General features: G+C 42.8%; 1 protein-coding gene across 6 annotated transcripts in view; it reads left to right on the top strand.

Annotated features, from left to right (window-relative positions):
- The window catches only part of DNMT3A (DNA methyltransferase 3 alpha), a 182,075-nt gene that overhangs the window by 33,339 nt on the left and 126,706 nt on the right, over positions 1-22,030 (top strand). For all 6 annotated transcript variants that reach the window (XM_072633886.1, XM_072633887.1, XM_072633888.1 and 3 more), the window contains one exon: positions 12,590-12,694. In XM_072633886.1, coding sequence (XP_072489987.1) covers positions 12,590-12,694 — 105 coding nt within the window. The remainder of the gene's footprint in view (positions 1-12,589; positions 12,695-22,030) is intronic.

Raw genomic sequence — 22,030 nt, 5'->3', positions numbered from 1 at the left:
CATGTGTTCACTGACTTGCATAGCCTCTGGCCTGTGTCCATGGGGAGCAGCCACAAGATCCAGCATCACTCCTGTTAGTTCCTGCCTCCACCTGCAGAGGCACACACACTTCCATGATGCGTGGCCCTGAGATTGGCTTAGACAGCAGTATTGGAGACTTCCATAGAAATGACAAGACACAGAGAATGTGCAAGGGCAGGCTAGCACAGTTACCAAAATACATATATACAGACACGTACAATTGCCAAGAAAGCCCTGTGCACATGCACGGAGATCTGAATGTGTTTGAGCAGAGGAGACTCTCCTTCTGGTAATCTGTTCCCATCAAGTTGAGTCTGAGGTGACAGTGTCAGGCAGAGGTGTCTGAGGGAGCCTGAGGAATTGGGATGAGTTGTGTAGGAGAGGCTGGGGACAGGAAAAGACTAAGAGGAAATGAGAAGTGACAGGTCAGAGTCAGTGGTTAACATAAAGAAGAGGGACAAAACAGTCTGGAACAAAAGCGTTTGATCCCTGGTTTTGGGTATCAGTGTTGTTCTTGGCTGATTGAATGACATGGGCTCATGTATGTGTGGGAAACGGGGCTTATTTCTTTTTGGACTCATATTTAGGCAGAATTCTTTCCCTCCATCCTTGACATTCATTTACTGGGAGAAGAGAACCACATAAACATAGATTAAAACTGGCAGCACATGGTCATAGATTTGGAACTAGAAGTCACCCTGTCCAAACCTTCGATTTGTAGGTGAGGCCTTGAAAAGTGAAAGTGACTCATCCCAAGTCACACATTTTCTCAGGGCAGTGGTAAAGTCAAGGCTAACTACGGAGCACTTCCCTTTACAGAGATTCTCCCAAAAAGCTTTGGCAAGGGCAGGGTCAGCAGGCCAGAAGTGTCCATAGCAGGTTAGGGATGCTGAGAAAGGTTGAGCTCAGGTTGCTTAGAAACAGAGGGGAGAAGAAAGATGAGTAATACAGAACATGATACCCTACATTGGCCAGTGCCTTCCAGATTACAGAGCATCCTCTTATACAGACATACCCAGTGCTACCTTGACCAGTATCATTTCATGATACCATTAATATATCATAATTGAACTTCATTCCAATGTCACAAATCTCTACAGTAATTTAGTTACCTTTATGACACTGTTCCTATGAAACTGACTGCCCTCATCAACATTTTTTAACATACTAGCCTGTCTTAGAGAAATCAATTAATGACATTAGACAAGATATGCTTGTGTATGATTTCATTTGAGGTTCATAATAATTGTGGAGGTCAATGGAACAGGTATAATTAAACCACTTTCACAGTGACAGGATAGCATAGTAGTTAGAGTCAATGGAGTCAAGTTTCATCTCTGATATACACTGTCTAGGTGACCCTGGGCAAGTACTGATCTACTTAGAAGGAGTTTCCTCACTAGGACTTCCCTACTTTGATGAAATCACAGGTCTGGTACCAAAAAAAGAAAAAAATTAGATTGCTACTAAGAGAGGTTATGTGGATGCCCAATAGCTACTGAGTATGACTGAGCCAGGCTTTAGATTCTGCATCATGGTCTTGTGATCCCTAGTCCAGTGTTGTGATTCTGCATCTGGCGAAAGAACAGGAAGGAAGGAAAGACTGACAGAAGGAGGGGGTAGATACAGAGCGGAAGTGACAGCTCAGAGTGAGAAAAGGGAAAGGGCTCCGGTGAGAAGGGAGGGGAGGACAATGGCAAAGAGCCAAGAGTTGAGAGAGGTTGGTTTTAAGAGGGAGATTTTAACACATCCTCGTACTCGGCCTTGTTGGAGAAAGCTGCTAACCTTCTGAAGCAAAGAATGTCCAGGGGGAAAGGATAATGGAGGAACACCAATTAGAGGAGAATGAGAAAAGGGAGCCGACTGGAAACCGGAGTTTGAAAGATAGGAGGAACTCCATAAGGCATTTAGTCCATGTCTACGTGGGACCACATGCGCCTCACCTCAAAAAGGCAGACATCCATCCCGATCTCAAAGATAATCAGGATTGGAGATTTCTAAGGGTTCCCTATAAATTATCCTGCTTCTGTCACTACCTGTGTGGTCTTAGACAAGTCCCTTAACCTCTACAGACCTCAGTTTCTTCATATTTTAAAGGATGGAGTTGGACTAGATGACCCCACAGGTTTCTTTTGGATCTAGAATTCAGGGGTGTGGAACCTGTGGCCTTGAGGCCACATGTGGCCTAGGTCCTTGGGTGCAGCCTTTTGACTCAGTCCAAGTTTTATAGAACTAAGCCTTTTATCAAGGGGATTTGTGCTGTGAAGTTTGGATTCCGGTCAAAGGACTACACTTGAAGACCAAGAGGGCCACGTATGGCCTCGAGGCCACAGGTTTCCCCACCACTGAGTCGACCTATGATCCTATGAATCTGCCTTATGCTTCCCAGACTTTACAACTCAGATGTTATTCTGAAGACCTCACTTGGATAGCTTCTGTCATACCCTAAGGTGCACTGCTTTTATCTCCTCTGGTGTAGCTGGAGACAAGCTCATCTTCCATCCGTTATCATACAGGGTGGGTCAGTATAAAGAGCATTGAACTTGGAGTCAAAAGGACTTGAGTTTGAATCCCAGAATTTCAGAGTTAGTCATCTAGTCCAGCCCATAGCAAAGAAAAATCCTGCACTACCACATACCTAACAAGTAGTCATCCAGCATTTGAAGATCATTAGTGAGGGGGAACCTGTAGACAGGCTCTGTTCCTACAAACCACGTGATGCTAGAGAAGTTACTGAACCTCATTTAGCCTCATTTTCCCCATCTACAAAATAGGCATAATATCACAGGGTTAGCAGAAGAATTAGTTCAGATGTTAGATTGTTACACTCACAAAAACACACAGTTCTATGGTCACCCTCTGGAACCCCCTGGTAACCTGTCAGTTTGCCTCTGTTTCTGAGTCCAGGGTAGCAGTTTTTACTGGTAATCTCAGAAATACAAAGAAATCATCCATGTCATTGACACAGGGATGGGATACCCTGTCTTGTCCCCTTAAGGTCTGGAACCACCTTAAGACTAGGTATCATAATGGAAAGGTATTACCTATCTAGAACCAATCACAAAGGCTATAACTTCTGCTTAATACTTGGGCCAAGCTAAGTGACTTAGACTAGTCTGGCATGAATGTGTTGGATACTTTGACTGTGAGGCAGTCTTCCAAGCCACAAGACTCTGGGGATCTGTGACTCTGACCCAGCCTCCTCTTTCTCGAACTCTTTTTTCCCCTCTTTTTGCAAGAATTCAACACTCTCTTTTTGCTTCCCAGCTCTGTCCCTACTCGGCCCCTAATATCCCCCAACCCATTCCTTAGGTACCCTCAGACACCTCTGCTTGACAGCATCACCCGACTCAGCAGGGTAAGAACAAGATATCTGGTGACATTTCTCCTTGTCTAAGTGTCTCTTTGTGCTTGTCCCCACTTAGCAACAACACTTGAAAGATCTCTATATATCCACTCCAGTTACAACTACTATATCTTTCCCCCATTATTAGAAAAAATCAACAGTTTCACCTCTTAAAACAATGTGCAATATTATCCTCTGAAAGCTTTTATCCTTTTACGATGAGCACATCCAGTTGGACTTAGGACAAAATAAATGCTTATATGGGCATGCTAAAGTAAGGGGTTTTTTTAGGGGCAGCTAGGTAATGCAGTGTATAGAGCACTGACTCTGAAGTCAAAAGGACCTGAGTTCAAATCCAGCCTCTGATACTTACTAACCATATAATCCTAGGCAAGTCACAACCCCAATTACCTCCAAAAAAATAAAATGGAATTTTTCTGACATTAAAAATGTACATTTGTAAAAGTAATACAATGCAGCATAACATAGATTGGGAGCTCACTTCTGACACAGGAAGACCTGAGTTCAAGCGTTGCCTCTGACACATTAATTATGTGACCCTAGGTCAGTCATTTAATCTCTGGATGTCCCAAGAGACTCTCTGAAACTATAAATTTCAGAGAAAGTGGTGATCTGACTTAGTAGAAGGATTACCTCACTTGGAACTCCCAGCATCAACGAAGTCACAGATCCGGAATGACATGCATAGAATGATAAATGGATACACACAAACATACACATATACATATACGTAATTGATTTGTTGGTACCTTAATGCTTGGAATTTTAATAGCTAGATGATCACATTTGACACTCAAAAGAAAAGACCTGATAGGATCATAGATACCTGGTAGGAACATTCTGTAGCCTTTATTTTCCCTTTCATATAGATGAGGAAATGGAGGTTCAAAGAGTTGGTTTGGCTTTGGTTGTGTCAGTGTCAGGATTCCAGTCCAGGTCTGCCATTATTTACAGGGTATCCTGAAAGTCTTCGTGTAGTTTTAAATTTGCACTAAGACTTTTGGGACACCCCGTGCTATATTTTTATTTAGAAGCATCCCTCATCATTGCTTTGTTGATTTTACTCTAGGTAGACACCTGGCTTTTCTGTTCAGGTCCTGTTTCTCTTCTGCCTAGCAATTCACTTTTTTTCCCTTCTGAAGTGCTTTCAGCACTTTTCCAGCTTTGCGAGCTCCCTTTTCCCATCAATTCCCCTAGTTCTATCCCCTTGGACAGCATGACTGCCTTCCATTTCTGGACATCCCTTGATTCCTCATTCACAGCTCCTGAAGTTAAACTCTTCATTTTTAGCCTTTTTTTTCAATTGTTTTTCATTTATATCTGATTCTTAATCACTCTTATCCTGGAAAGGGTTGCCATTTCCTTCTCCACTTCATTTGATAGACAAGAAAACTGAAGTAAGTAAGGTTAAGTGACTTGCCCAGGGTCACACAACTAGTACGTGTCCAAGGTCAGATGAGGATGAACTCAGGAATATGAATTTTCCTGACTTCAGGTTCAGCACCCTATCCACTGAGCCACCCCACTTTTATCCTAGCCCTAGAGGGTGACAAAACTGATTAGAATGGAGGTCAAAAGTCACAGCTGGGTAGTGAGCAAAACAGACCTCTTGAAACCTGAAGATGTACAAAAAATTATTTGTGTGTGTGTGTGTGTGTGTGTGTGTGTATGTGTGTGAGACAGATCACTTTATAGCCCCTATACATTAGGATTCTTTTAAATGCACTCCCTTGGTGCATGTAATATATTTGTAAGAAGAAGGTGTACACATAGCTTTTCCGGAACACATTTGTTACAAAAAACCCAAATATATTTGTACTTGTACTCTGAAAATTCCCTAAATGTTAAGTGCCAGGTTCTATAAAAGCAACTATTGATTAATTAATAGTTCATTGATTGATTATTCAAGTCGAAAATTTTGTATATCAGGCTTACTTAAAATGAGCCATACCTTATAGCTGTAGTCATCTGTTTACATGTGTGCCCATCTATATATGTATGTGTATTGAGTCAGAAGGGAGAGAGCAAGAGGGAGAAAAGAAGAGAAGGGATAGAGAGGGAGAGAGGGTACTCACTTTAATTTTAGTGTTATCTTCCTTCAGGGTGTTTGTTGGTATAAAAAGAAGAGAAAAAGAGACTGATAGAAGGTATAAGGCTAAATTTGACAGGAACATAAAACAAGAGAGTCAGTCAGTTTGGCACGGTGGGTACTGAATTTGGAGTCAGAGGAACTGAGTTCAAATCTCTAGCACTACCTGTGTGACTTGGGGCAAGTTTATTCCCCTCTCTGGGACTCAATTTCCTAATCTGTGAAATGGGAGGGCAGGGGGCAATATGGAATTAAATAATCTATGAGGTCCTTTCCAGCTCTTAAATGTACAGTCCCAAGGAGGATGAGAGGGGAGTTTAATCTCTTCTGAGGCTTGAAGCAGACATCAGTAGACCTGGCTGTCTCATATGTTTTCTGCACACCCCCATCAATAGGCCCCTTCACTGTCTCAGATGAGGTGGGGGAGGGGAAAATGGACAACAGGGCAACAAAATCTCTGGCTCAGGGATTAATCATCGAGGCTGTGCCTGTGGGCTTCTGTAAGCAGTGCTCCCCCAGCTCCCATCTAGCTTTGCAGTGGCTATATCGATGGGCATTGTTTTTATGACTAAAGCATCACCGGCACGGTCCTGTCAGAGATCTGTAGCTGGGGGTCCCTCTGCCTTGATGTCTCTTGCTTTAAGCTCCCAGCGACGAAGCAGACACTGGGAGGTAAGAACCGGAGAAGAGAGTGGATTGAGTCATGTTTGAAGGTGTCCAAAAAGGACTGGGGGGAGGGAAGCAGCTTGGGTGCCTGCCAAGAAGGTGGAGTCCAGAATTGCCTTGGGCCCAGCACATGTTGAACTGAGCTGAGCCCAGGAGAGCAGGAGTAGGAGGGACCTAGGAGGGGGGCATTCCACTGAGACTGGGAGAGGGGAGAAATGCTGACTGAGCAAGCCCTAGTCTGCCTTGACTCCCAGGCCTGGGAACACCTGGAGCTCTTCTAACTCCATGTTTGACTTGGGGAAGTGACTTGCCCTCTCTGGGCCTCATTTTTTTTGTTAAACGAAAGGCTTGGACTAGGTGATCTCTAAGGTTCCAGAATTCTTTTGCATTTATTTTCTATTTATTCAGTACATATTTATATACACAGAAATTGTTTCCTTCTGTAGACTGTAAACTGCTTGAAGACAGGGTTTGCTTCATTTTTTTCCTTGCATCACCAGTGCCTACTACAGTACCTGGCACATAGTAGCTGTCTAATAGATAAGTACCTGTTGATTGATGAACTGATTGATTCTAGTCTACCTCTGCCAAGGCCTCTCAGTGGAGGTCCCAAGGCAATTGGTACCCCACCTACCAAAAGAATAAGAATAGTAATAATGGCTAGCATTGATATGTTTGCAAAATGGTTTACATATGCTATCTCCTTGGATCCTCACAACAACCCTATGAAGTAGGTGTTGTTATTATCCCCATTTTACAGTTGAGGAAACTGAGGCAGAGGTTAACTTGACCAGGGTCACACAGCTAATGTCTGAGGCAAGATTTAAACTCAGGCCTTCCTGATTCCAAGTCCAGCTTCCTATATGTTTTATCACTTAGCAGGAAGAGTGATATCTTTAGGCTTCTAGAAAGTGATGAAATATTCTGGGGTATGGTAGAGAAATGGCAAGTGATGGGGTGGAGGTGGGGAGGGATGGCCTGAAGGGCTCACCTGTCAGATGTTATGTGGGAGAGGATCCAGGGAATGACTGGCCTGGTGAACTTCATTCCAAATTAATTGATCTTCCCTCCTTGCCTTTAGCAAGAAGGACAAGGAGGAAAACTGTGATCTTTTAGCTAACCACTAATTCACTCCTCTGTCCTAGTCAACTCACCATGAATCAGGCACCCGGAGGGCTTGGAAGGAGACAGTGAGGCCTGTGACTTTGCACAGCCCTGCCTCACTTAAATCCAATTTACTTGCAAGTCAAGACATCAACCTCCTGATGTCACTGGTCTTCTTTGAGAAGGAAGGACAAACCACAGCAATAGGAAATAAGCAAAGATTTTATAAAGTCTCTCCTACATGCAAGGGACTTCCAGGCACTGGGGACATTTTTTTCTCTGGTCTTGTGCATTGAGTAGTGCAAAGAGCTCCTTGGTGAGGAAACTCTTCATCAACATAAACTGGCATCTATTCTATAACTTATTGTCTGAGAGGAAGGGGAAAAAACCCACAGGTATTATTAAGTGCCTTCTATGTGCCAGGTACTCTGCTAAGGGATTTAAAATATTGTCTCATGTGATCCTCTTAACAACCCTGAGCAGTGGGTGCTCCTGTTATCTCTATTTTACAGTTGCAGAGCCTGAGGTTCAGTGACTTGCTCAGGGTTACACAGCTAGTAAATGTCTCAGGCTGGATTTGAATTCAGGACTTCTTGATTTCAGGACCAGTGCTCTATCTGGACCCGTGCTGCCTGAGACTGAGAGGCCATACCAGTTCTAACATGGCCAAGACCATGGGTTCAGCCCTTCTCTGAGCCAGCTCACTCAGCTGTGCTCTGACAATAGCTTAGAGTAGGGGTGGAGAACCTGCAGCCTCGAGGCCACATGTGGCCCTGTAGGTCCTCAAGTGCAGCCTTTTGACTGAAATTTCACAGAACAAATCCCCTTAATAAAAGGATTTGTTCTGTAAAACTTGGACTCAGTCAAAAGGCTACACCCAAGGACCTAGAAGGCACAGGTTCCCCACCTCTGCCCTGGAGCAATAGTCCCTAACTACATTTTCTAGTGTCTGTTGAGGAGACTGAGGCTGAACCAGGTCAATCTATTACCACTATGACAAACCCTAAAAGCTCAGCTGATGGGGTGTCAGCAACATTAGCTTTACCTATGAAGAACTAGATGTGTATATGTCTCTGATTCTCTGAGTGCCTGCATATCTCTGTGCAAACACATATTTCTTGAGTTGGAGGTATGTCTATGTGTGGTTATTGGACTGTGGCTGTGATCCGTGGGAGCCTGTATTCAGCTGAGATTTATCTAAGCCAGTACCAAAAAGAGGAAAGGGACTTACTTGGATCTGGAGCTGGAAAACCTGCATTTGAAACCTGGTTCCGTCATTTAGCACTTATGTGACCTTTAACTTCCTTGGGCCTCAGTTTCCAAATCTGTAAAATCAGAGGCTTAGATAAGGTGATATCTGAAGTCCCTAGGGTCCTCAGTCACAACCAAGACGATGGAACTAGGTTTCAAAAGCAGTTTAAAAATATACCTTTTGTAAAGCACTTGGAAAATCTCGAAGCATTATGTAAATATCAGCTCTCACCATGATTATCACCAGCATCTGTGTACTGTGCGCGTGTTTATCTGTTCTTAAATGCCACCCTGTATTCTCTGTGTGTGTGTGTGTGTGTGTGTGTGTGTGTGTGTGTGTGTGTGTGTGTGTGTAGTACAACGTTATTATAACACAGCTTATCAGTACCTAGATTTGGAGGCAGCTCAGGCCAAATCATGCCTTTGGGAACATAACAGCTGCATACGGACAGTCTGGTGTAACAGGATTAGCTATAAGACAGGTGTTTGCCCTGTTCTCTGAACACAGTGCGGTAAATGGGTTACTCCCTGGGCTCGTATGCAGGTGTGCTGGTGCACGGAGTCTGTCATCACTGATAAGTGTGTATCTCCATACAGGTACTCCATATATCAATCCATGTCTAAAAAACCAGACAAAAACAAAACCCCCCTGGATTCTTACCTGAATGACTGAATAGCTTCCATTTATACTGAGCTCCTAGATTTAGAGTTGTAAAGGACCTCAGAGGTCATCTGGTCCAACCCTCTTATTTGACAAAGGAGAAATCAGAGGTCTAAGGAGATTTAGTCTGAGGCACAAGGTCCCATGGATAATAAATGATAAAGGCAGGATAGGGACCCAGATTTCTCTGATCCAAACCCAGTCCCTCTTGTATTTGGCTTTCTGCACATTCAGCTCGTACACATCAACATGGGGTGTGGAGTCAGCATGCAGGGGGTTGTGGGGATAACTGGAGATAATTACATCTCACTGGAGAAGAGTGTATCTGGAGGTTATGCATGTGTTTGCACACTCTCTTAGTGGTTAGTTAGACCTGCAGACCCAGGGGTGGGGTGCTGATGCAGCTGGATGCATGTATTTTGACTTATATAATTGTGTATGTGTGTGTGTGTGTGTGTGTGTGTGTGTGTGTGAGATCTATGACCCTTCCCCAGGTTTTTTTTTCTTTTTGTGTCATTTGTATCCCTAGTAAATCTCATCTTGGTTTTATAGGACCATTTTCCCAACCAGTCCACATCCCATGGACATTTCTTCTTAACTTGCAGAGTATTAAGCACTCAGTGAGGAGAAACTCTCTCTGATAGCAGGTGCAGACTGGTGCCTGCTCAGCAATTTAGAGTTTCAGAGTGGGCCACAGAGAAGGAAAGTAAATTATCCAGGGTCTCACACACAGTGTGTATCAGAATTGAGACTGGAATCCAGATCTTCCTGATTACCTCACTCTCTATGCATCATGCCACAATACCACAAAAACCCATTTAACAAATGAGCAAATTGAGGTTTGGGAAGTTAAGTGACTTGCCCAGGATCACTCATCCAGCAAGTATCAGAAGTGGGAGTGCTTTTACCTTGATGCCTCCCACTTTCTGAGAGCTCTGTTTCTCACTCTCTTACTCTCAGGCTACTTTAGCCTCTCTCTGTCTTTTAGGATGATCCTGCCCTGTTCTGAAAAACAAACAAAACTCACTTGACTCTCCTTCCACAGCTTACCTCTGAATAGATGCCCTGTACCAACAGCCTCCATTTTCTTATCATCTTTTTATTTGCCTTTCTCCAACCTCCTCATGTATTTCTTTTTGGGAGAGGCAATTGGGGTTAGGTGACTTGCCCAGGGTCACACAGCTAGTAAGTGTCCAAAACCACATTTGAACTCAGGTCCTCCTGACTCTAAGACCATTGTGCCTCCTAGCTGCACCCCGCCCCCACCTGCTTTTCATGTAGGTGCTGCTCTCATCAATCAGTCAAAACTAGTCTCACTAAAATTGCCTGGCCAAATCCAGCAGTATTTCACAGACAGAATCTAGTTCAATCTCCTCATCTTTTCTCCTAAGGAAACTGAGGCCCAGAGATGTTAAGTGATATTCATGGATAGTTAAGGGGCAAATCTGGGTTTTGAACCTGGGACCTCTGGCTCCAGATTGAGGTCTTTCAGTTCAAATCACTAAGCATTTATTTTTTAAAATAATTTTTAAATTTTAAATTAAAAAAAATTAAAATAAATATTATTGATCTATTTTGTTTTAAGTTGCCTAACTTTGCCCTGTATCTACACCCCCCCCTTCCAGAGCCATCCCATATAACAGAGTATTGTTTTTGTATGCTTATAGTCGCTATGGTAAGTACTAGGAATAGATACAAAAATAAAAAGTCTCTGCTTTTCAGAAGCTTAAATTCCTAACTTCCCTCTAATTGTTGAGGGCAACTACTAACCACCCCAGTTACTCAGGCTGGAATTCTAGGAGTCATCCTCAGCGCCTCACTCTCTCTAACTCCTATACCCAATCTGTTGCCAAGATCTGTCACTTTTACTTTCAGAGCATCTTTGCATATACCAATTTTTTCTCTGCTCTGATGTTGCCCCCATCCTGATTCAGTCCCTCATACCTGACTACTGCAATAACCTACTGGTCAATCTGCCTGCCACAAGTCTCTCCCTAGTCCATCCTCCACTCAGCTATCCAAGTGATTTTCCTAAACTGTAAGTCTGATGATGCCATCCCCTTCCTCCTCCCCACCCACTCTATAAACTCCAGTAGCTCCCTATCACCTCCAAGATCAGATATAAAATCCTCTCTTTGGTGTTCAAAGCCCTTTAGAGCCTTCTCCTCCTCCCCATCTTTCCAGTTTCTTTGCACTCTCTTTCCCCACATACCCGTTGTCCAATGACACTTATCCCCTTCTTGTTCCTCCCATAAGACCCATCTCCCAACCTGGAATACTCTCACTCTTTATCTCTGCCTCCTGGCTACCTTCAAGTCCCAGCTAATGTCTCATCTTCTATGGGAAGTCTTTCCCAATTCCCTTTCATTCTAGACCTTCCCCGCTATAGATCATCCGAAGTTTTTCCTGAATATTGCTTGTTTGTGTATAGTTGTTCCACATCTTCTTCATTAGACTGTGAGTTTCTTGAGGACAGGGACTGTCTTTTACTTAGTAGGTGCAGCTAGGTGGTGCAGTAGATAGAGCACCAGTGCAGGAGTCAGGAGGACCTGAGTTCAAATCTCACCTCAGACACTTGACACTCACTAGCTGTGTGACCTTGGGCAAGTCATTTAACCCCAATGGCCTCATCCTGGGTCATCTCCAGTCATCCTGATGAACATCTGGTCACTGGATTCAGGTGGCTCTGGAGGAGAAGTGAGATTGCTGACCTGCACAGCTCTCCCTCACTCAAAACAAAGTCAAGTGCAAGTCATGTCATTATTTTTCTGATGGCATGGTCTTCTTTGGCAATGAAGGACAAACACACACAGTAGGTGCTTAATCAGTGTTTGCTGACTGATAGACATTCTAAAGGGAGAAACAACAGGTACCCATTAAAATGTATACAAAGTAAATTCAGAGCAATTGGGGGATGGGAGGAGAGTGATAGCCGCTGAAGACATTAGTAAACAGCACATTTGCTGAGCTTCGAAGGAAACAAGAGATCCTAAGAATGGCAATTTGGAGGGAGGGCATTCTAGACATGGAGGCAAAGAGATGAGAGATGAGAGATGGAGTGTCATGGAAGAAACAGCAGGTAAGCCGGCTTTGCTGGAAAGCAGAGTACATGAAGGGAAGTGATGAGTAAGGTGGGTTGGAGCCAGGTGGTGAAAGGCTTTAAATGTCAGAGGAATGTATATTTTATCCAGAGGGACTAGGCAACCCCTGGAGCTTTTTGACCCAGAAGGTCTATCTCTGTTTCCATAATCTCCACTGTTATCACTAATGATGAGCCAAGGCTACTGTTAGGTGACTGGATGAGTCAAAAGTGCCTTTGTGGGGTGGTTTGTGGCCAGCTGGTGGGTGTTAAGTGAGGCTGGTAGTTAGGAGGAGAAAGGTTTCCCAAGTCATCTCATCTTGGCTGAGCAGTTTATATCTATGCCCACAGGAGGAAGAAGAGCTGGAGGAGCCAAGGGGCAAGGAGGAGCGACAGGATTCCAGCACTCCCATGAGGAAGGTGGGGAGGCCGGGCCGGAAGCGGAAACATCCACTGGTGAGTGTCCTTGGACTCTGCCCAGTCCCTGAGCCAGGGGAAACCTGAAGGTGAAAATAGGTGCTCTGGGAATCTGGGGGTGAAAACAGAGCTCTTAGGGGCTCCCTGCCCCAGATCACCCGGACATTTGTGTTCTGGGGGGGAAACTGAGCAAAACAGGTCCAAGAAGAGAGGGCTGGTACAGGACAGTGAAGTAGAAAAGCTGACAGACTGGGTCTCCAGACTTTGGAGATATACAATGAAAAAGCCTAGGACCAAATAGGAGAGGTCATGTTCCTTTGTATTTTGCACAGCTCATCACCCCACCCCACCCCACCCCACCCCCACCCTGCCATGCCTGGAATGTTCTCCTTCTTACCTCTAGTACCCCATGAAAACCCCTTGGGTATCATCTCCTCCAGGAGGCCTTTTCAGTCGCTCTCCTTTCATTCATCCAAGTCTTTTGTGCTCTCTTTCTCTTCAAACTACTATAGAAGCCTTTTCCTAATCCCCGCAACTGCTAGTGCCCTCCTTCCTGCACCACCTTAAATAGAATGACTTTGTATTTATTCTTTTTCTATGTGTTCTGTGTATACATCTATGTTTTGTTGTCTCCCTTAGAATGTAAGCTCCCTTAGAAATTGTTTCACTCGCACATTTGTGTCTACAGCTTAGCACATAGCATGTGCTTAAATAAATGCTTAGGGATTGATTGATTGATAGTGCTTAGAAGTTAACCAAGCACTTTCACCTCTCCTATCTTTGAGTTTCATAAGGATTCTTTAAGGAAGTCATGGTAGGTATTAGCCCAACTTTATAGATGAGGAAACCAAAGATCTTGAAAGCTAAATCAAGTCATCTAGCTCAAGATAATTTGGCTAATAAATGGTGGGGCCAAGATTTTGAACCCAGGACTTCTGATTCCTACCCGACTGGTCCTTCTACTTCATCAACAAACATTTTCAAAGTCCTACAGTGTGCCAGGCACTAGGGATAAAAATACAAAGAATGAAACAATTCTTACATTGTATAACAGTTGACAAGTCACCATCCTTTCTAAACTACTGTTTACTCAATTTTGAAATGAGTGGGTTGGTTCTTGACTTCATCTTTTTAAAAGTCATTTCTATTTTCTCATTTTGGTTGCTGAGATGTAGTGCAAATGTGGTTGGTTCCACTGCCATCGATGATGAGACTAGATCACTGAAGATGTATTGGGAAATCTATAAATTTAGCATTTATTTTCCTTTCAGTTGAATTTATATTTTATTTTGGATTATCTGGGGGGGGGAATAAAAAGAAAGTGAGTGGGATGCAGTAGGTGATATTAAAAGGTTCCTTCAAGCTCTAAGTATAAAATCCTATGATCCCACGGGAAGAGAATATTCCAACCTTTGGAAGGTATCACTTGTCCTTTGAGTGGGAATTGTGTTCATCTCCTTTTTTGTTTTTAACAGATATTGAACATGAGGTACCTGCCACCTCAGGGGTACTGGATAGTCCAGATAGAGTTCCAGGGACCTACTTATCAGTAAAGCTAAAACAAGACAGGTATCAATTTCTTCCAGGGTCAGATGAGGCAGCAGTATGGCCATTGTCTTGAAGTTAGACTGACTTGGAGACAAAATACCTGGGTCCAGATCCTGGCTCTCCCATTGTCCAGACCTTGGACAGTGTCATCTCTTTTCCGGGCCTCAGTTTCTTTAAAATGTAAATTTGTAAAATGAGGGAATTTCCCTTAGAGTAAAGGTTCCTTGAGGGCAGGTACTTTATTTGCCTTTCTTTTAATAAATGCTTCTTGACTGATTACTTGAGGGGACTGAGCCAGATTAATTCTAAGGCTCTTTCCAGCTCTGACATTCTATGAAATAAAGAGGAGTCTGGCCAGGTGCTTCACATTTGGATCATGGACCATAGATCTAGAGATGGAAAATACTTTTCTTCTAGATAGATCAGCTATCTGGTCCATCCATTACCCTCATTTTTAAAAAACGGAGGCTGAGAGAGAAATGACTTGGCCAGGACCACTCAAGTTGTCTGTGGCAAAGCTAGGATACTAGCCTAAGCCTTTTGAGTCCAAATCCACAGCATCATACCTTAGTTTCAGGACAGAGGCTGTTTGGAAAGTCCCAGCAATGGTGGCAGTTTTCCAGGGACATAGTCAGGAAGCATCCCAATTTTCAGAGGATCACTTGCCCAGATCACAGTCCCTACACGCTTTGTGACTCCTGTCCATATCCTTCTATAACTTTGCTCCAAAGGGTCCATCCCTTATGCTAGAGGCCTTCCTTGCTTTCTCTTGGCTAGCTTGTGATTTGCTTCACTGGAGGGGACATCCAAATGGATGAGATCACGGATGCATTTTAGAATTTTTTTTTTTAATCTTCCCGGGATTGCATATAAAGACAGAAGGCCAGGTTTCTAAGCCATTATAAATACATGTTTGTGTGCATGCGTGTGTAGCGGATACATTCACAGAGTGGAAAGTTGGGGAATTATCCAGTGACCTCAAATCTAGGAGAGAGGAGGTATGCGTGACTTCTGGCATCTAGGCTGAAATGCAAAAGGGAAAGGCAAATGGAGCTTTGAGTTACCAATAAGAGAGGCTGGGATCCAGAGGAAGCTCAGGGCTGAGGGTTCTGGTGTGATGACATTCCCATAGATGAAAATAGGAAGGGAAAGGGAAAGTGACTTCCTTAACTGTTTAATGCTAGCCGAGCCTAGCACATATGAGGATAATGGTAATGTGCTTTTACTATATAAAAAATTATAATAATAAAGAAGAAGAAGCCATCAGAAAGAGCTCCATAAATTACCTGCCAGGCTAAGATGTCTGCAGGGTTCTGGCCTTAGAAGCCCCAGGTGCCTTTGTTAATTCCCCACTATCCCTGCCTGTGTCAGCAGCAGTGACGCTCTAGCATCTGACTTTGCTGGAGGGAACTAGGGAAGAGAGGGGAGTGAGGGAGAGAGCATATCTCATCTGGGCCTGAGCAGAGAAGCCATTATTTGGCCTATGAAGCTGAGAAAATGCATAACCAGGGACTAAGGAAATGAAGTTTTTCAGTTTTTTTAAGTTTCATTGATACCTTTTGTTTTTCTATCACCATAATTTCTGGGAATGCACTCTCCCACCTCCACCCCAGCCTCTCCCCACCCCTGCTCCTCCCAACAAAGAAAAACAATTAAGCAAAAACACTTGATACTACGATCTTGTGACAATGCAGACCACATCCTGACCCGGTAGTTCCCCGTCTCTGCTGTGGGAAGGGAGGCATGGTATGTGTCATCTACCTGTTCTAAAGGATCTCTGCTGGTTCTCTAGCTGCTCCCAACTTAGCTACCTTTGGTGGATCTTTTTCTTTCCATTTACATAGTCATTATGTATCTGGTTCTTTTGATTCTTTTTCTTCTTTTTCATCAGTTCATAGTTTATTCCCACATTTCTTTGAATTCTTCATGTTTGTTATTTCTTACTGCACAATTATATTCCATGGCATTCATGTATTAAATAAGAATGATTTGTTTCCTTGCCCAGTGGATAGACCCCCACCTTGTTTCCATTGCTTTGCTCCCCTCAAAGAGCACAAAGGTCCAGTGTAGATACACCAGCGTATCCAGGCAACACTATTTATTGTGAAGGCAAATCCTGAGGTACTGAGAACCCTACTGATCCCTGCACTCAAGTAGGACCATGATGAATACCATTTCACGTTTATTAGGATTATTTAGCATTTTAAGATTGACAAAGCACTCTTTCCCCATAGCAGCCTGGGGAGGAGGTAATGCCAATATTGTCACACACACATGTACACACACACAAACACATACACACATACATACACGCACACGCACACACACACACACACACACACACACACACACACCTTTTACACATGAAGAAACTGGAACTCAGAAAGGGAAGTGACTTGCTCAGTGCACACTGCTAGTCAATGTCAAAGCTGAAATTCAAAGGCAGGTTTAATGGGATCATAGACTTAGAACTGGAATAGACCCTTGAGGTCATCTCGATCAATATCATTTTATAGATGAGGAAACCAAGGCCCAAGTGGTTAAGGGGGTTTGCTAGAAAGTGGCAGAGTTGAGATTTTAATTTAGATGATGCTCTTTCCATTGGGCCACATTCCTTGATTCCAGGTCTAGTGTTCTACTACTACTGCTACTGCTACTGCTACTGCTGCTGCTGCTGCTGCTGCTGCTGCTGCTGCTGCTGCTGCTGCTGCTACTGCTACTACTACTACTACCTAATATTTATATAGCACTTACTATGTGCCACTATGTATATTGCCTTTCCACCCATCTTTCGATGTAACAGAGATTTACAAAATACAGATGAAATCTCAAGATAAGAATTACATCAGAACTAATGGCTTTAACTCTAGGGGGAGAGGAAGAATTTCTCAAGGAGCTTAGGTGTATCTCCTATATAGTATGTTTATCCCTAATAGGCAGCAGTTTACCATCTCTTAGCCATGCAAAGGACCTGGGATCTTGGATTTGAGGGATTTAGAGACTCTTTTAAGAGAGATTGGCAGCATATTGCCAGGCTACATCCTCAAGACATTGATCCTCTTGACTGGAGCCCTTCCCCCATCAATTACCAATGGGTTGGCTGTAGTCAGTGGTTGCAGTGAACTACAGTTAAGGCAGGATCCATCTGCTGGAGGGAGTTAAGCCTCATCCTTCTTAAGACTTTACCCGGATCCCATAGCTGACTGTATATAACTAGAAGGTTTTAAAAAAAAAAAAAGACCCACCCCATATGTATCACTAAATGCATAGTACCATTTTTTGGTGGTAGCAAAGAACTGATAACAAAACAGATATTCACTGACTGGGAAAAGGCTTAACAAGATGTAATACATGAATGGGATAGAATTTTACTGCACCATAAGAAACAATGAATAGAAAAACTTTAGCAAAGCATGGGAAGACTTATTTAAACTGTGATCCAAAATAAAGATAGCAGAACCAGGAAAATATAATGATTACAACCATGTAAACGGAAAGATAGGGGGAAAAACCACCCTGAAAATAGACAGTCTGAAAGGGAAATGGCCCAGCTTGACTCCAAAAAAGAAATGAGAAAATATACCTCCCTCCTTTCTTTAAAAAAGTGGGGCTCATGGGATTGGAGACATATTGACATAAAATGAATATCAGATTCAGTTGTTTCTTTTTTAATTTTAATTTTAATTTTAATTTTTGTCACCAAGGATGGTAGGCTAGCGTAGTGGAAGGGGGAGGGATATATTTGGAAATGGAGGCAATGTTTAAGAGAGAAACAGAAAGAGAGACAGAGATCTATTAAACTAATGTCTTTAAAAGGTACTTCAGCCTGATTCTACACAACTACTGGCATGTTCTGCTTACTTAGCAAGTGCATTTCAGTGGTACTGCTGCTGCTGTATCTTCTCTAATAACCACTTAAATCTGATTTGAATATTAGACTGTGATCACCAGAGCCTCAAGGAATTGAGTGGCACCTCCCACACCCTTGCTGTTCCCCAGTGTACAACTTGCTTAGAATCTGAGTAAAGCTTTCTCTTAATATAAGGACTAGGAACTAAAAAGATTGTTCGTTCTAGCACTCCAGCTGAGAAAAGGTGCTAGATGAGCCTTCTCACTCTAGCTGCTTCTCTTGAATTAAACTCACTTACTAATAGTGAAGCAAGAAGTGTGGGGTTATAGAGCAATTTTAACCTCTTTTCAAGATTTGGGGAGGGCCCCTTGTCAGAGTCTGGGAGAGAACAGGGTTAGTATTATAGAGATGGAAGAAAAAAATATATGGAAAGTGGAGTGTGGATTTGAGTTATCAAAGTAATTCAACTCTACAGACTGCAATTAAGTCACTACTCTGTGCTAGACATTATATTAGGGACTAGGGAGGCCTCTTTTTTGAGGGAGTATGCCATGGTGGTTAGGGCATCTTACTTGGAATAAAATTCCTCCTCTGTGTGATTCTGGGAAATCACCTCATATCTTTGGGCATTAGTTCTTAGTGTCAATTCTAATTTAGTTTTGAACTGCATCAGAGGTTCTTACAGTGAGGTGTAGGAACTTAAAAAAATTTTTTTTGATAACTGTATTTCAATATAACTGGTTTCCTTCATAATCCTGTGTATTTTATGTATTTAAAAACATTCTTGAAAGAAGGAGTATGTAGGCTTCCCCAGCCTGCCAAACACAAGGGGCCATAACAGAATTAAGAAGCTTTGTACACATTGATCTTTTATGACTCTTTCAGCTAGTGAACATTCTGTGATCTTATACTGTAAATGTTGAGTGTGTGAATGTATTTTAGGAATAAATGGGGCCTGATTGGTGTGGCATTATCTAGCAGGGGACAGGAGAAATAGAAAAGAAGTTAATGTCAGGTCACCAGCGTCTTGGAGAAGTATCTATGGAATTTAGGAAAAAAGGGGGAAACATTCCTAGAGACTGGACCTTCTGAAACCCTAAGTGGAGGGCAGATCAGCAGGCAAGGCTCATATCCTTTAGGCAATCTTGGCTACTTCAGACTAAATCCAACCTGTTAGGGTACAAAGTATTGTAGAGGAAGCAGTGTAGAGAGTGCCATAGTTGATAGGTACAGTGGCAAGAGCACTGATTCAGCAGTCACAGGACCTGGGTTCAGATCCCAACTCTGATGCTAAAGATTTGTGTGACCTTGGGTATTCCACAGTCTTTCTCGGCTTCTGTTTCCTCATCTATAAAATGAAGGGTTTAAACTAAATGTCTTCTAAAGTCCCTTTAGACCCTAAACCTATGACTCTAAGATAGGTATGGGTACTGTCCCACCTCCAATCCAGCCACACAGAGGCCTTCTACTCCTCTCATTTGCAGTCAAAGCCACAGGAATTAATTTACCAGGAAGAATTAAAACATCAGAATGTGTATCATCTGGTGGCTAATTCTGGGAGGAGTGCGAACCTATCATAAATATCTGGTTTATGTAAACAAGAAAGGACAGACTCAGGACCTATAGGAAATGAAGAGAAAAAGGATATTGGTTGTTTGACCAGTCAATCAATAAGCATTTATTAAGTGCCCATGTGTGCTAGGCACTGGGCAACGTACTCAGAATACAAAGGCTGAAATGAAATAATTTCTGCCCTCAAGGACCTTCCCTTCTATAGAGGAGACAAGAAGTACATATATAAGTAGATATAATATATATTCTAAAATAAATGCAAGGTAGTAATTGAGGAGAAGGAGTGGAGATCAAGAAAAGTCTCATATAAAAGATCTCACTTGAACGGAACTTCAAGAAAATTAGAGATTCTAAGGGGCAGAGGTAAGGAGGGAGTATATTCCAGGTTTGAGGAACAGCCTGATTGTGCAAAGACTCAGAGATGGAAAAAGGAATGTCATCTATGGTGATCATTAAATACACATTTGTCTGGATCATAGAGTACAAAAGGGAAGTTATATCTAATTAGACTGGAAAGGTATCTTGGGGCCAAATTGTGAAGGACTTTAAATGCCAAACAGAAGAATTAGAATTTGGTCCTAGACAGAGAGGAACTGGATGTTATTGAGGAGGGTAGTGAAGAGGTCAGATGTGTGCCTTAGAAAGGTGACTACCTTTACTTGAGGCCATGGTGTGTGCAGAACAGTATAAGAGACAACTTCCATACTCCCTGCTCAGTGGTGCCAGGATCATTCTCTAATCACTTACATTGGAGACTCATCTCTCACTGTTAGTCCCTATATTTATCCAATCAATCTTCATGGTCTGTTGACTTTTCCTTCATAATATCCTGTTGACTTTTCCTTCATAACATCCTCCTGGGAGAGGCATTGTGGTGTGATGAATAGATGGAAAGCTGACCTTGAAGCCAGAGGGACTTGGGCATAAGTGCTGTCTCTGACGCATAGTATATGACCCTGGACAGGTCACTAAAACTCTCTGTTTTATATTCAGTTCTTTAAGACTATAAAGTGTAGCTAAGAAGGCAGTCTTTAATGGAAGAGGGATTTCCTTTCCATTCTCACATATCAGTCCCTTGATCCAGGTGTTTGATGTGGGTCACTGCAACAGCCTCCCTAAAGCTAGTCTCTTCCCATCTTCCCAATCCCAGCTGTCCTGTGTAAGCTTCCAGAACAATCTGAAAACACCATTTAGATCCCATTACTGCTCTGTCCAAAAAACTTCAATGGCTCCCTTTGTCTTTAAGGTAGAGTGTGATCAATCAATCAGCAAACATTTCTTAAGTTTGAACCACTGCGCTAGGTGCTGGAGATACGAACACAAAAATGAGATAGTTCCTGCCCTGAAGAAGCTTATTTTTCCCTTGATTCCAAACCTCTCAGCCTAGGATTCAAGACTTCCATGGTCCAAACTCACTCAGCCTCTCAACTTTAGCTCTTACTATTCCCCAGTGCAAAAAGCCTCTGCCTTAGCCAGACTGGCTTACTCCTTCCTCCCCTGTGTCTTTGATCATGGCATCTCCCCAGCCTGGACTGCCCTTCTTCTTCCTCTTCCCCAAGCCAGATCTGCCCATTCTCCAAGGTCATCTCAAGGTCTGCCCTTTAACAAAGCCTGTGCCCATGACCTTAGCCCACTCGGGTCCTTCCCTTTTCAGAATTCCTGGAGCACTCATTGCCTATGCCAATAATGTTGGCATGAAACCCTATATTGTCTGGCATGGATCCTTAGCTGTTTTATGTATGCATTTTTCATCTCTCCAATTAGATTTTAAACTTGTGTGGAGACTGCAGCATATTTCCTTTAGCTTTTCCTGGGCTGCCCTGGTGACTGTTATGCAAGCTTAATAAATACTGAATGCATGAGCATGGGAATGAATGATTGTGGGGATATTCAAAGAAATTTGGAAGGAAGACTGGACTAGGATATTCAGTACTTTGTTATGGTCTCAACTCTGACATTTAATAGCTGTGTGACCCAGGACAGATCACTTACTTTCTCTGGGCCTCAGTTTCCTAATCTATAAGATGAAGATGTTGACTAAATGACCTTCAAGGTCCTTTCTATCTCTCTAAATGTATTATCCTTAAGACCCGATTATCTTTAGGGTCCCATTGTTATAATCCTATGAAAATGTAGGTTTGATCCTTGGGAAATTTAGAGGAGTAACAGTGCAAAGAAAACAATTCAAACTAATGGAAATGGAGATACTAGTGTTACATTTTAGTAGAACTGTAAGTGCATTTGGGATGGAAGGATGGAATCTGGGTCAGGGGAGTCTGGAAGGAGGTTTCTTCTACTTAGAACCCCAACTACAGAGTCTTTTCTCTAAATAGGATGGGATAGAATGGTCTGAAACTGGAATGAAAGGACCTGATAGTTTTAACCTTGTTCTGATGCTTCCAGTA

The sequence above is a fragment of the Notamacropus eugenii genome, chromosome 1, assembly GCF_028372415.1.
Source record: "Notamacropus eugenii isolate mMacEug1 chromosome 1, mMacEug1.pri_v2, whole genome shotgun sequence".
Taxonomy (NCBI): domain Eukaryota; kingdom Metazoa; phylum Chordata; class Mammalia; order Diprotodontia; family Macropodidae; genus Notamacropus; species Notamacropus eugenii.
This window is presented reverse-complemented; position numbering and strand designations above follow the sequence as displayed.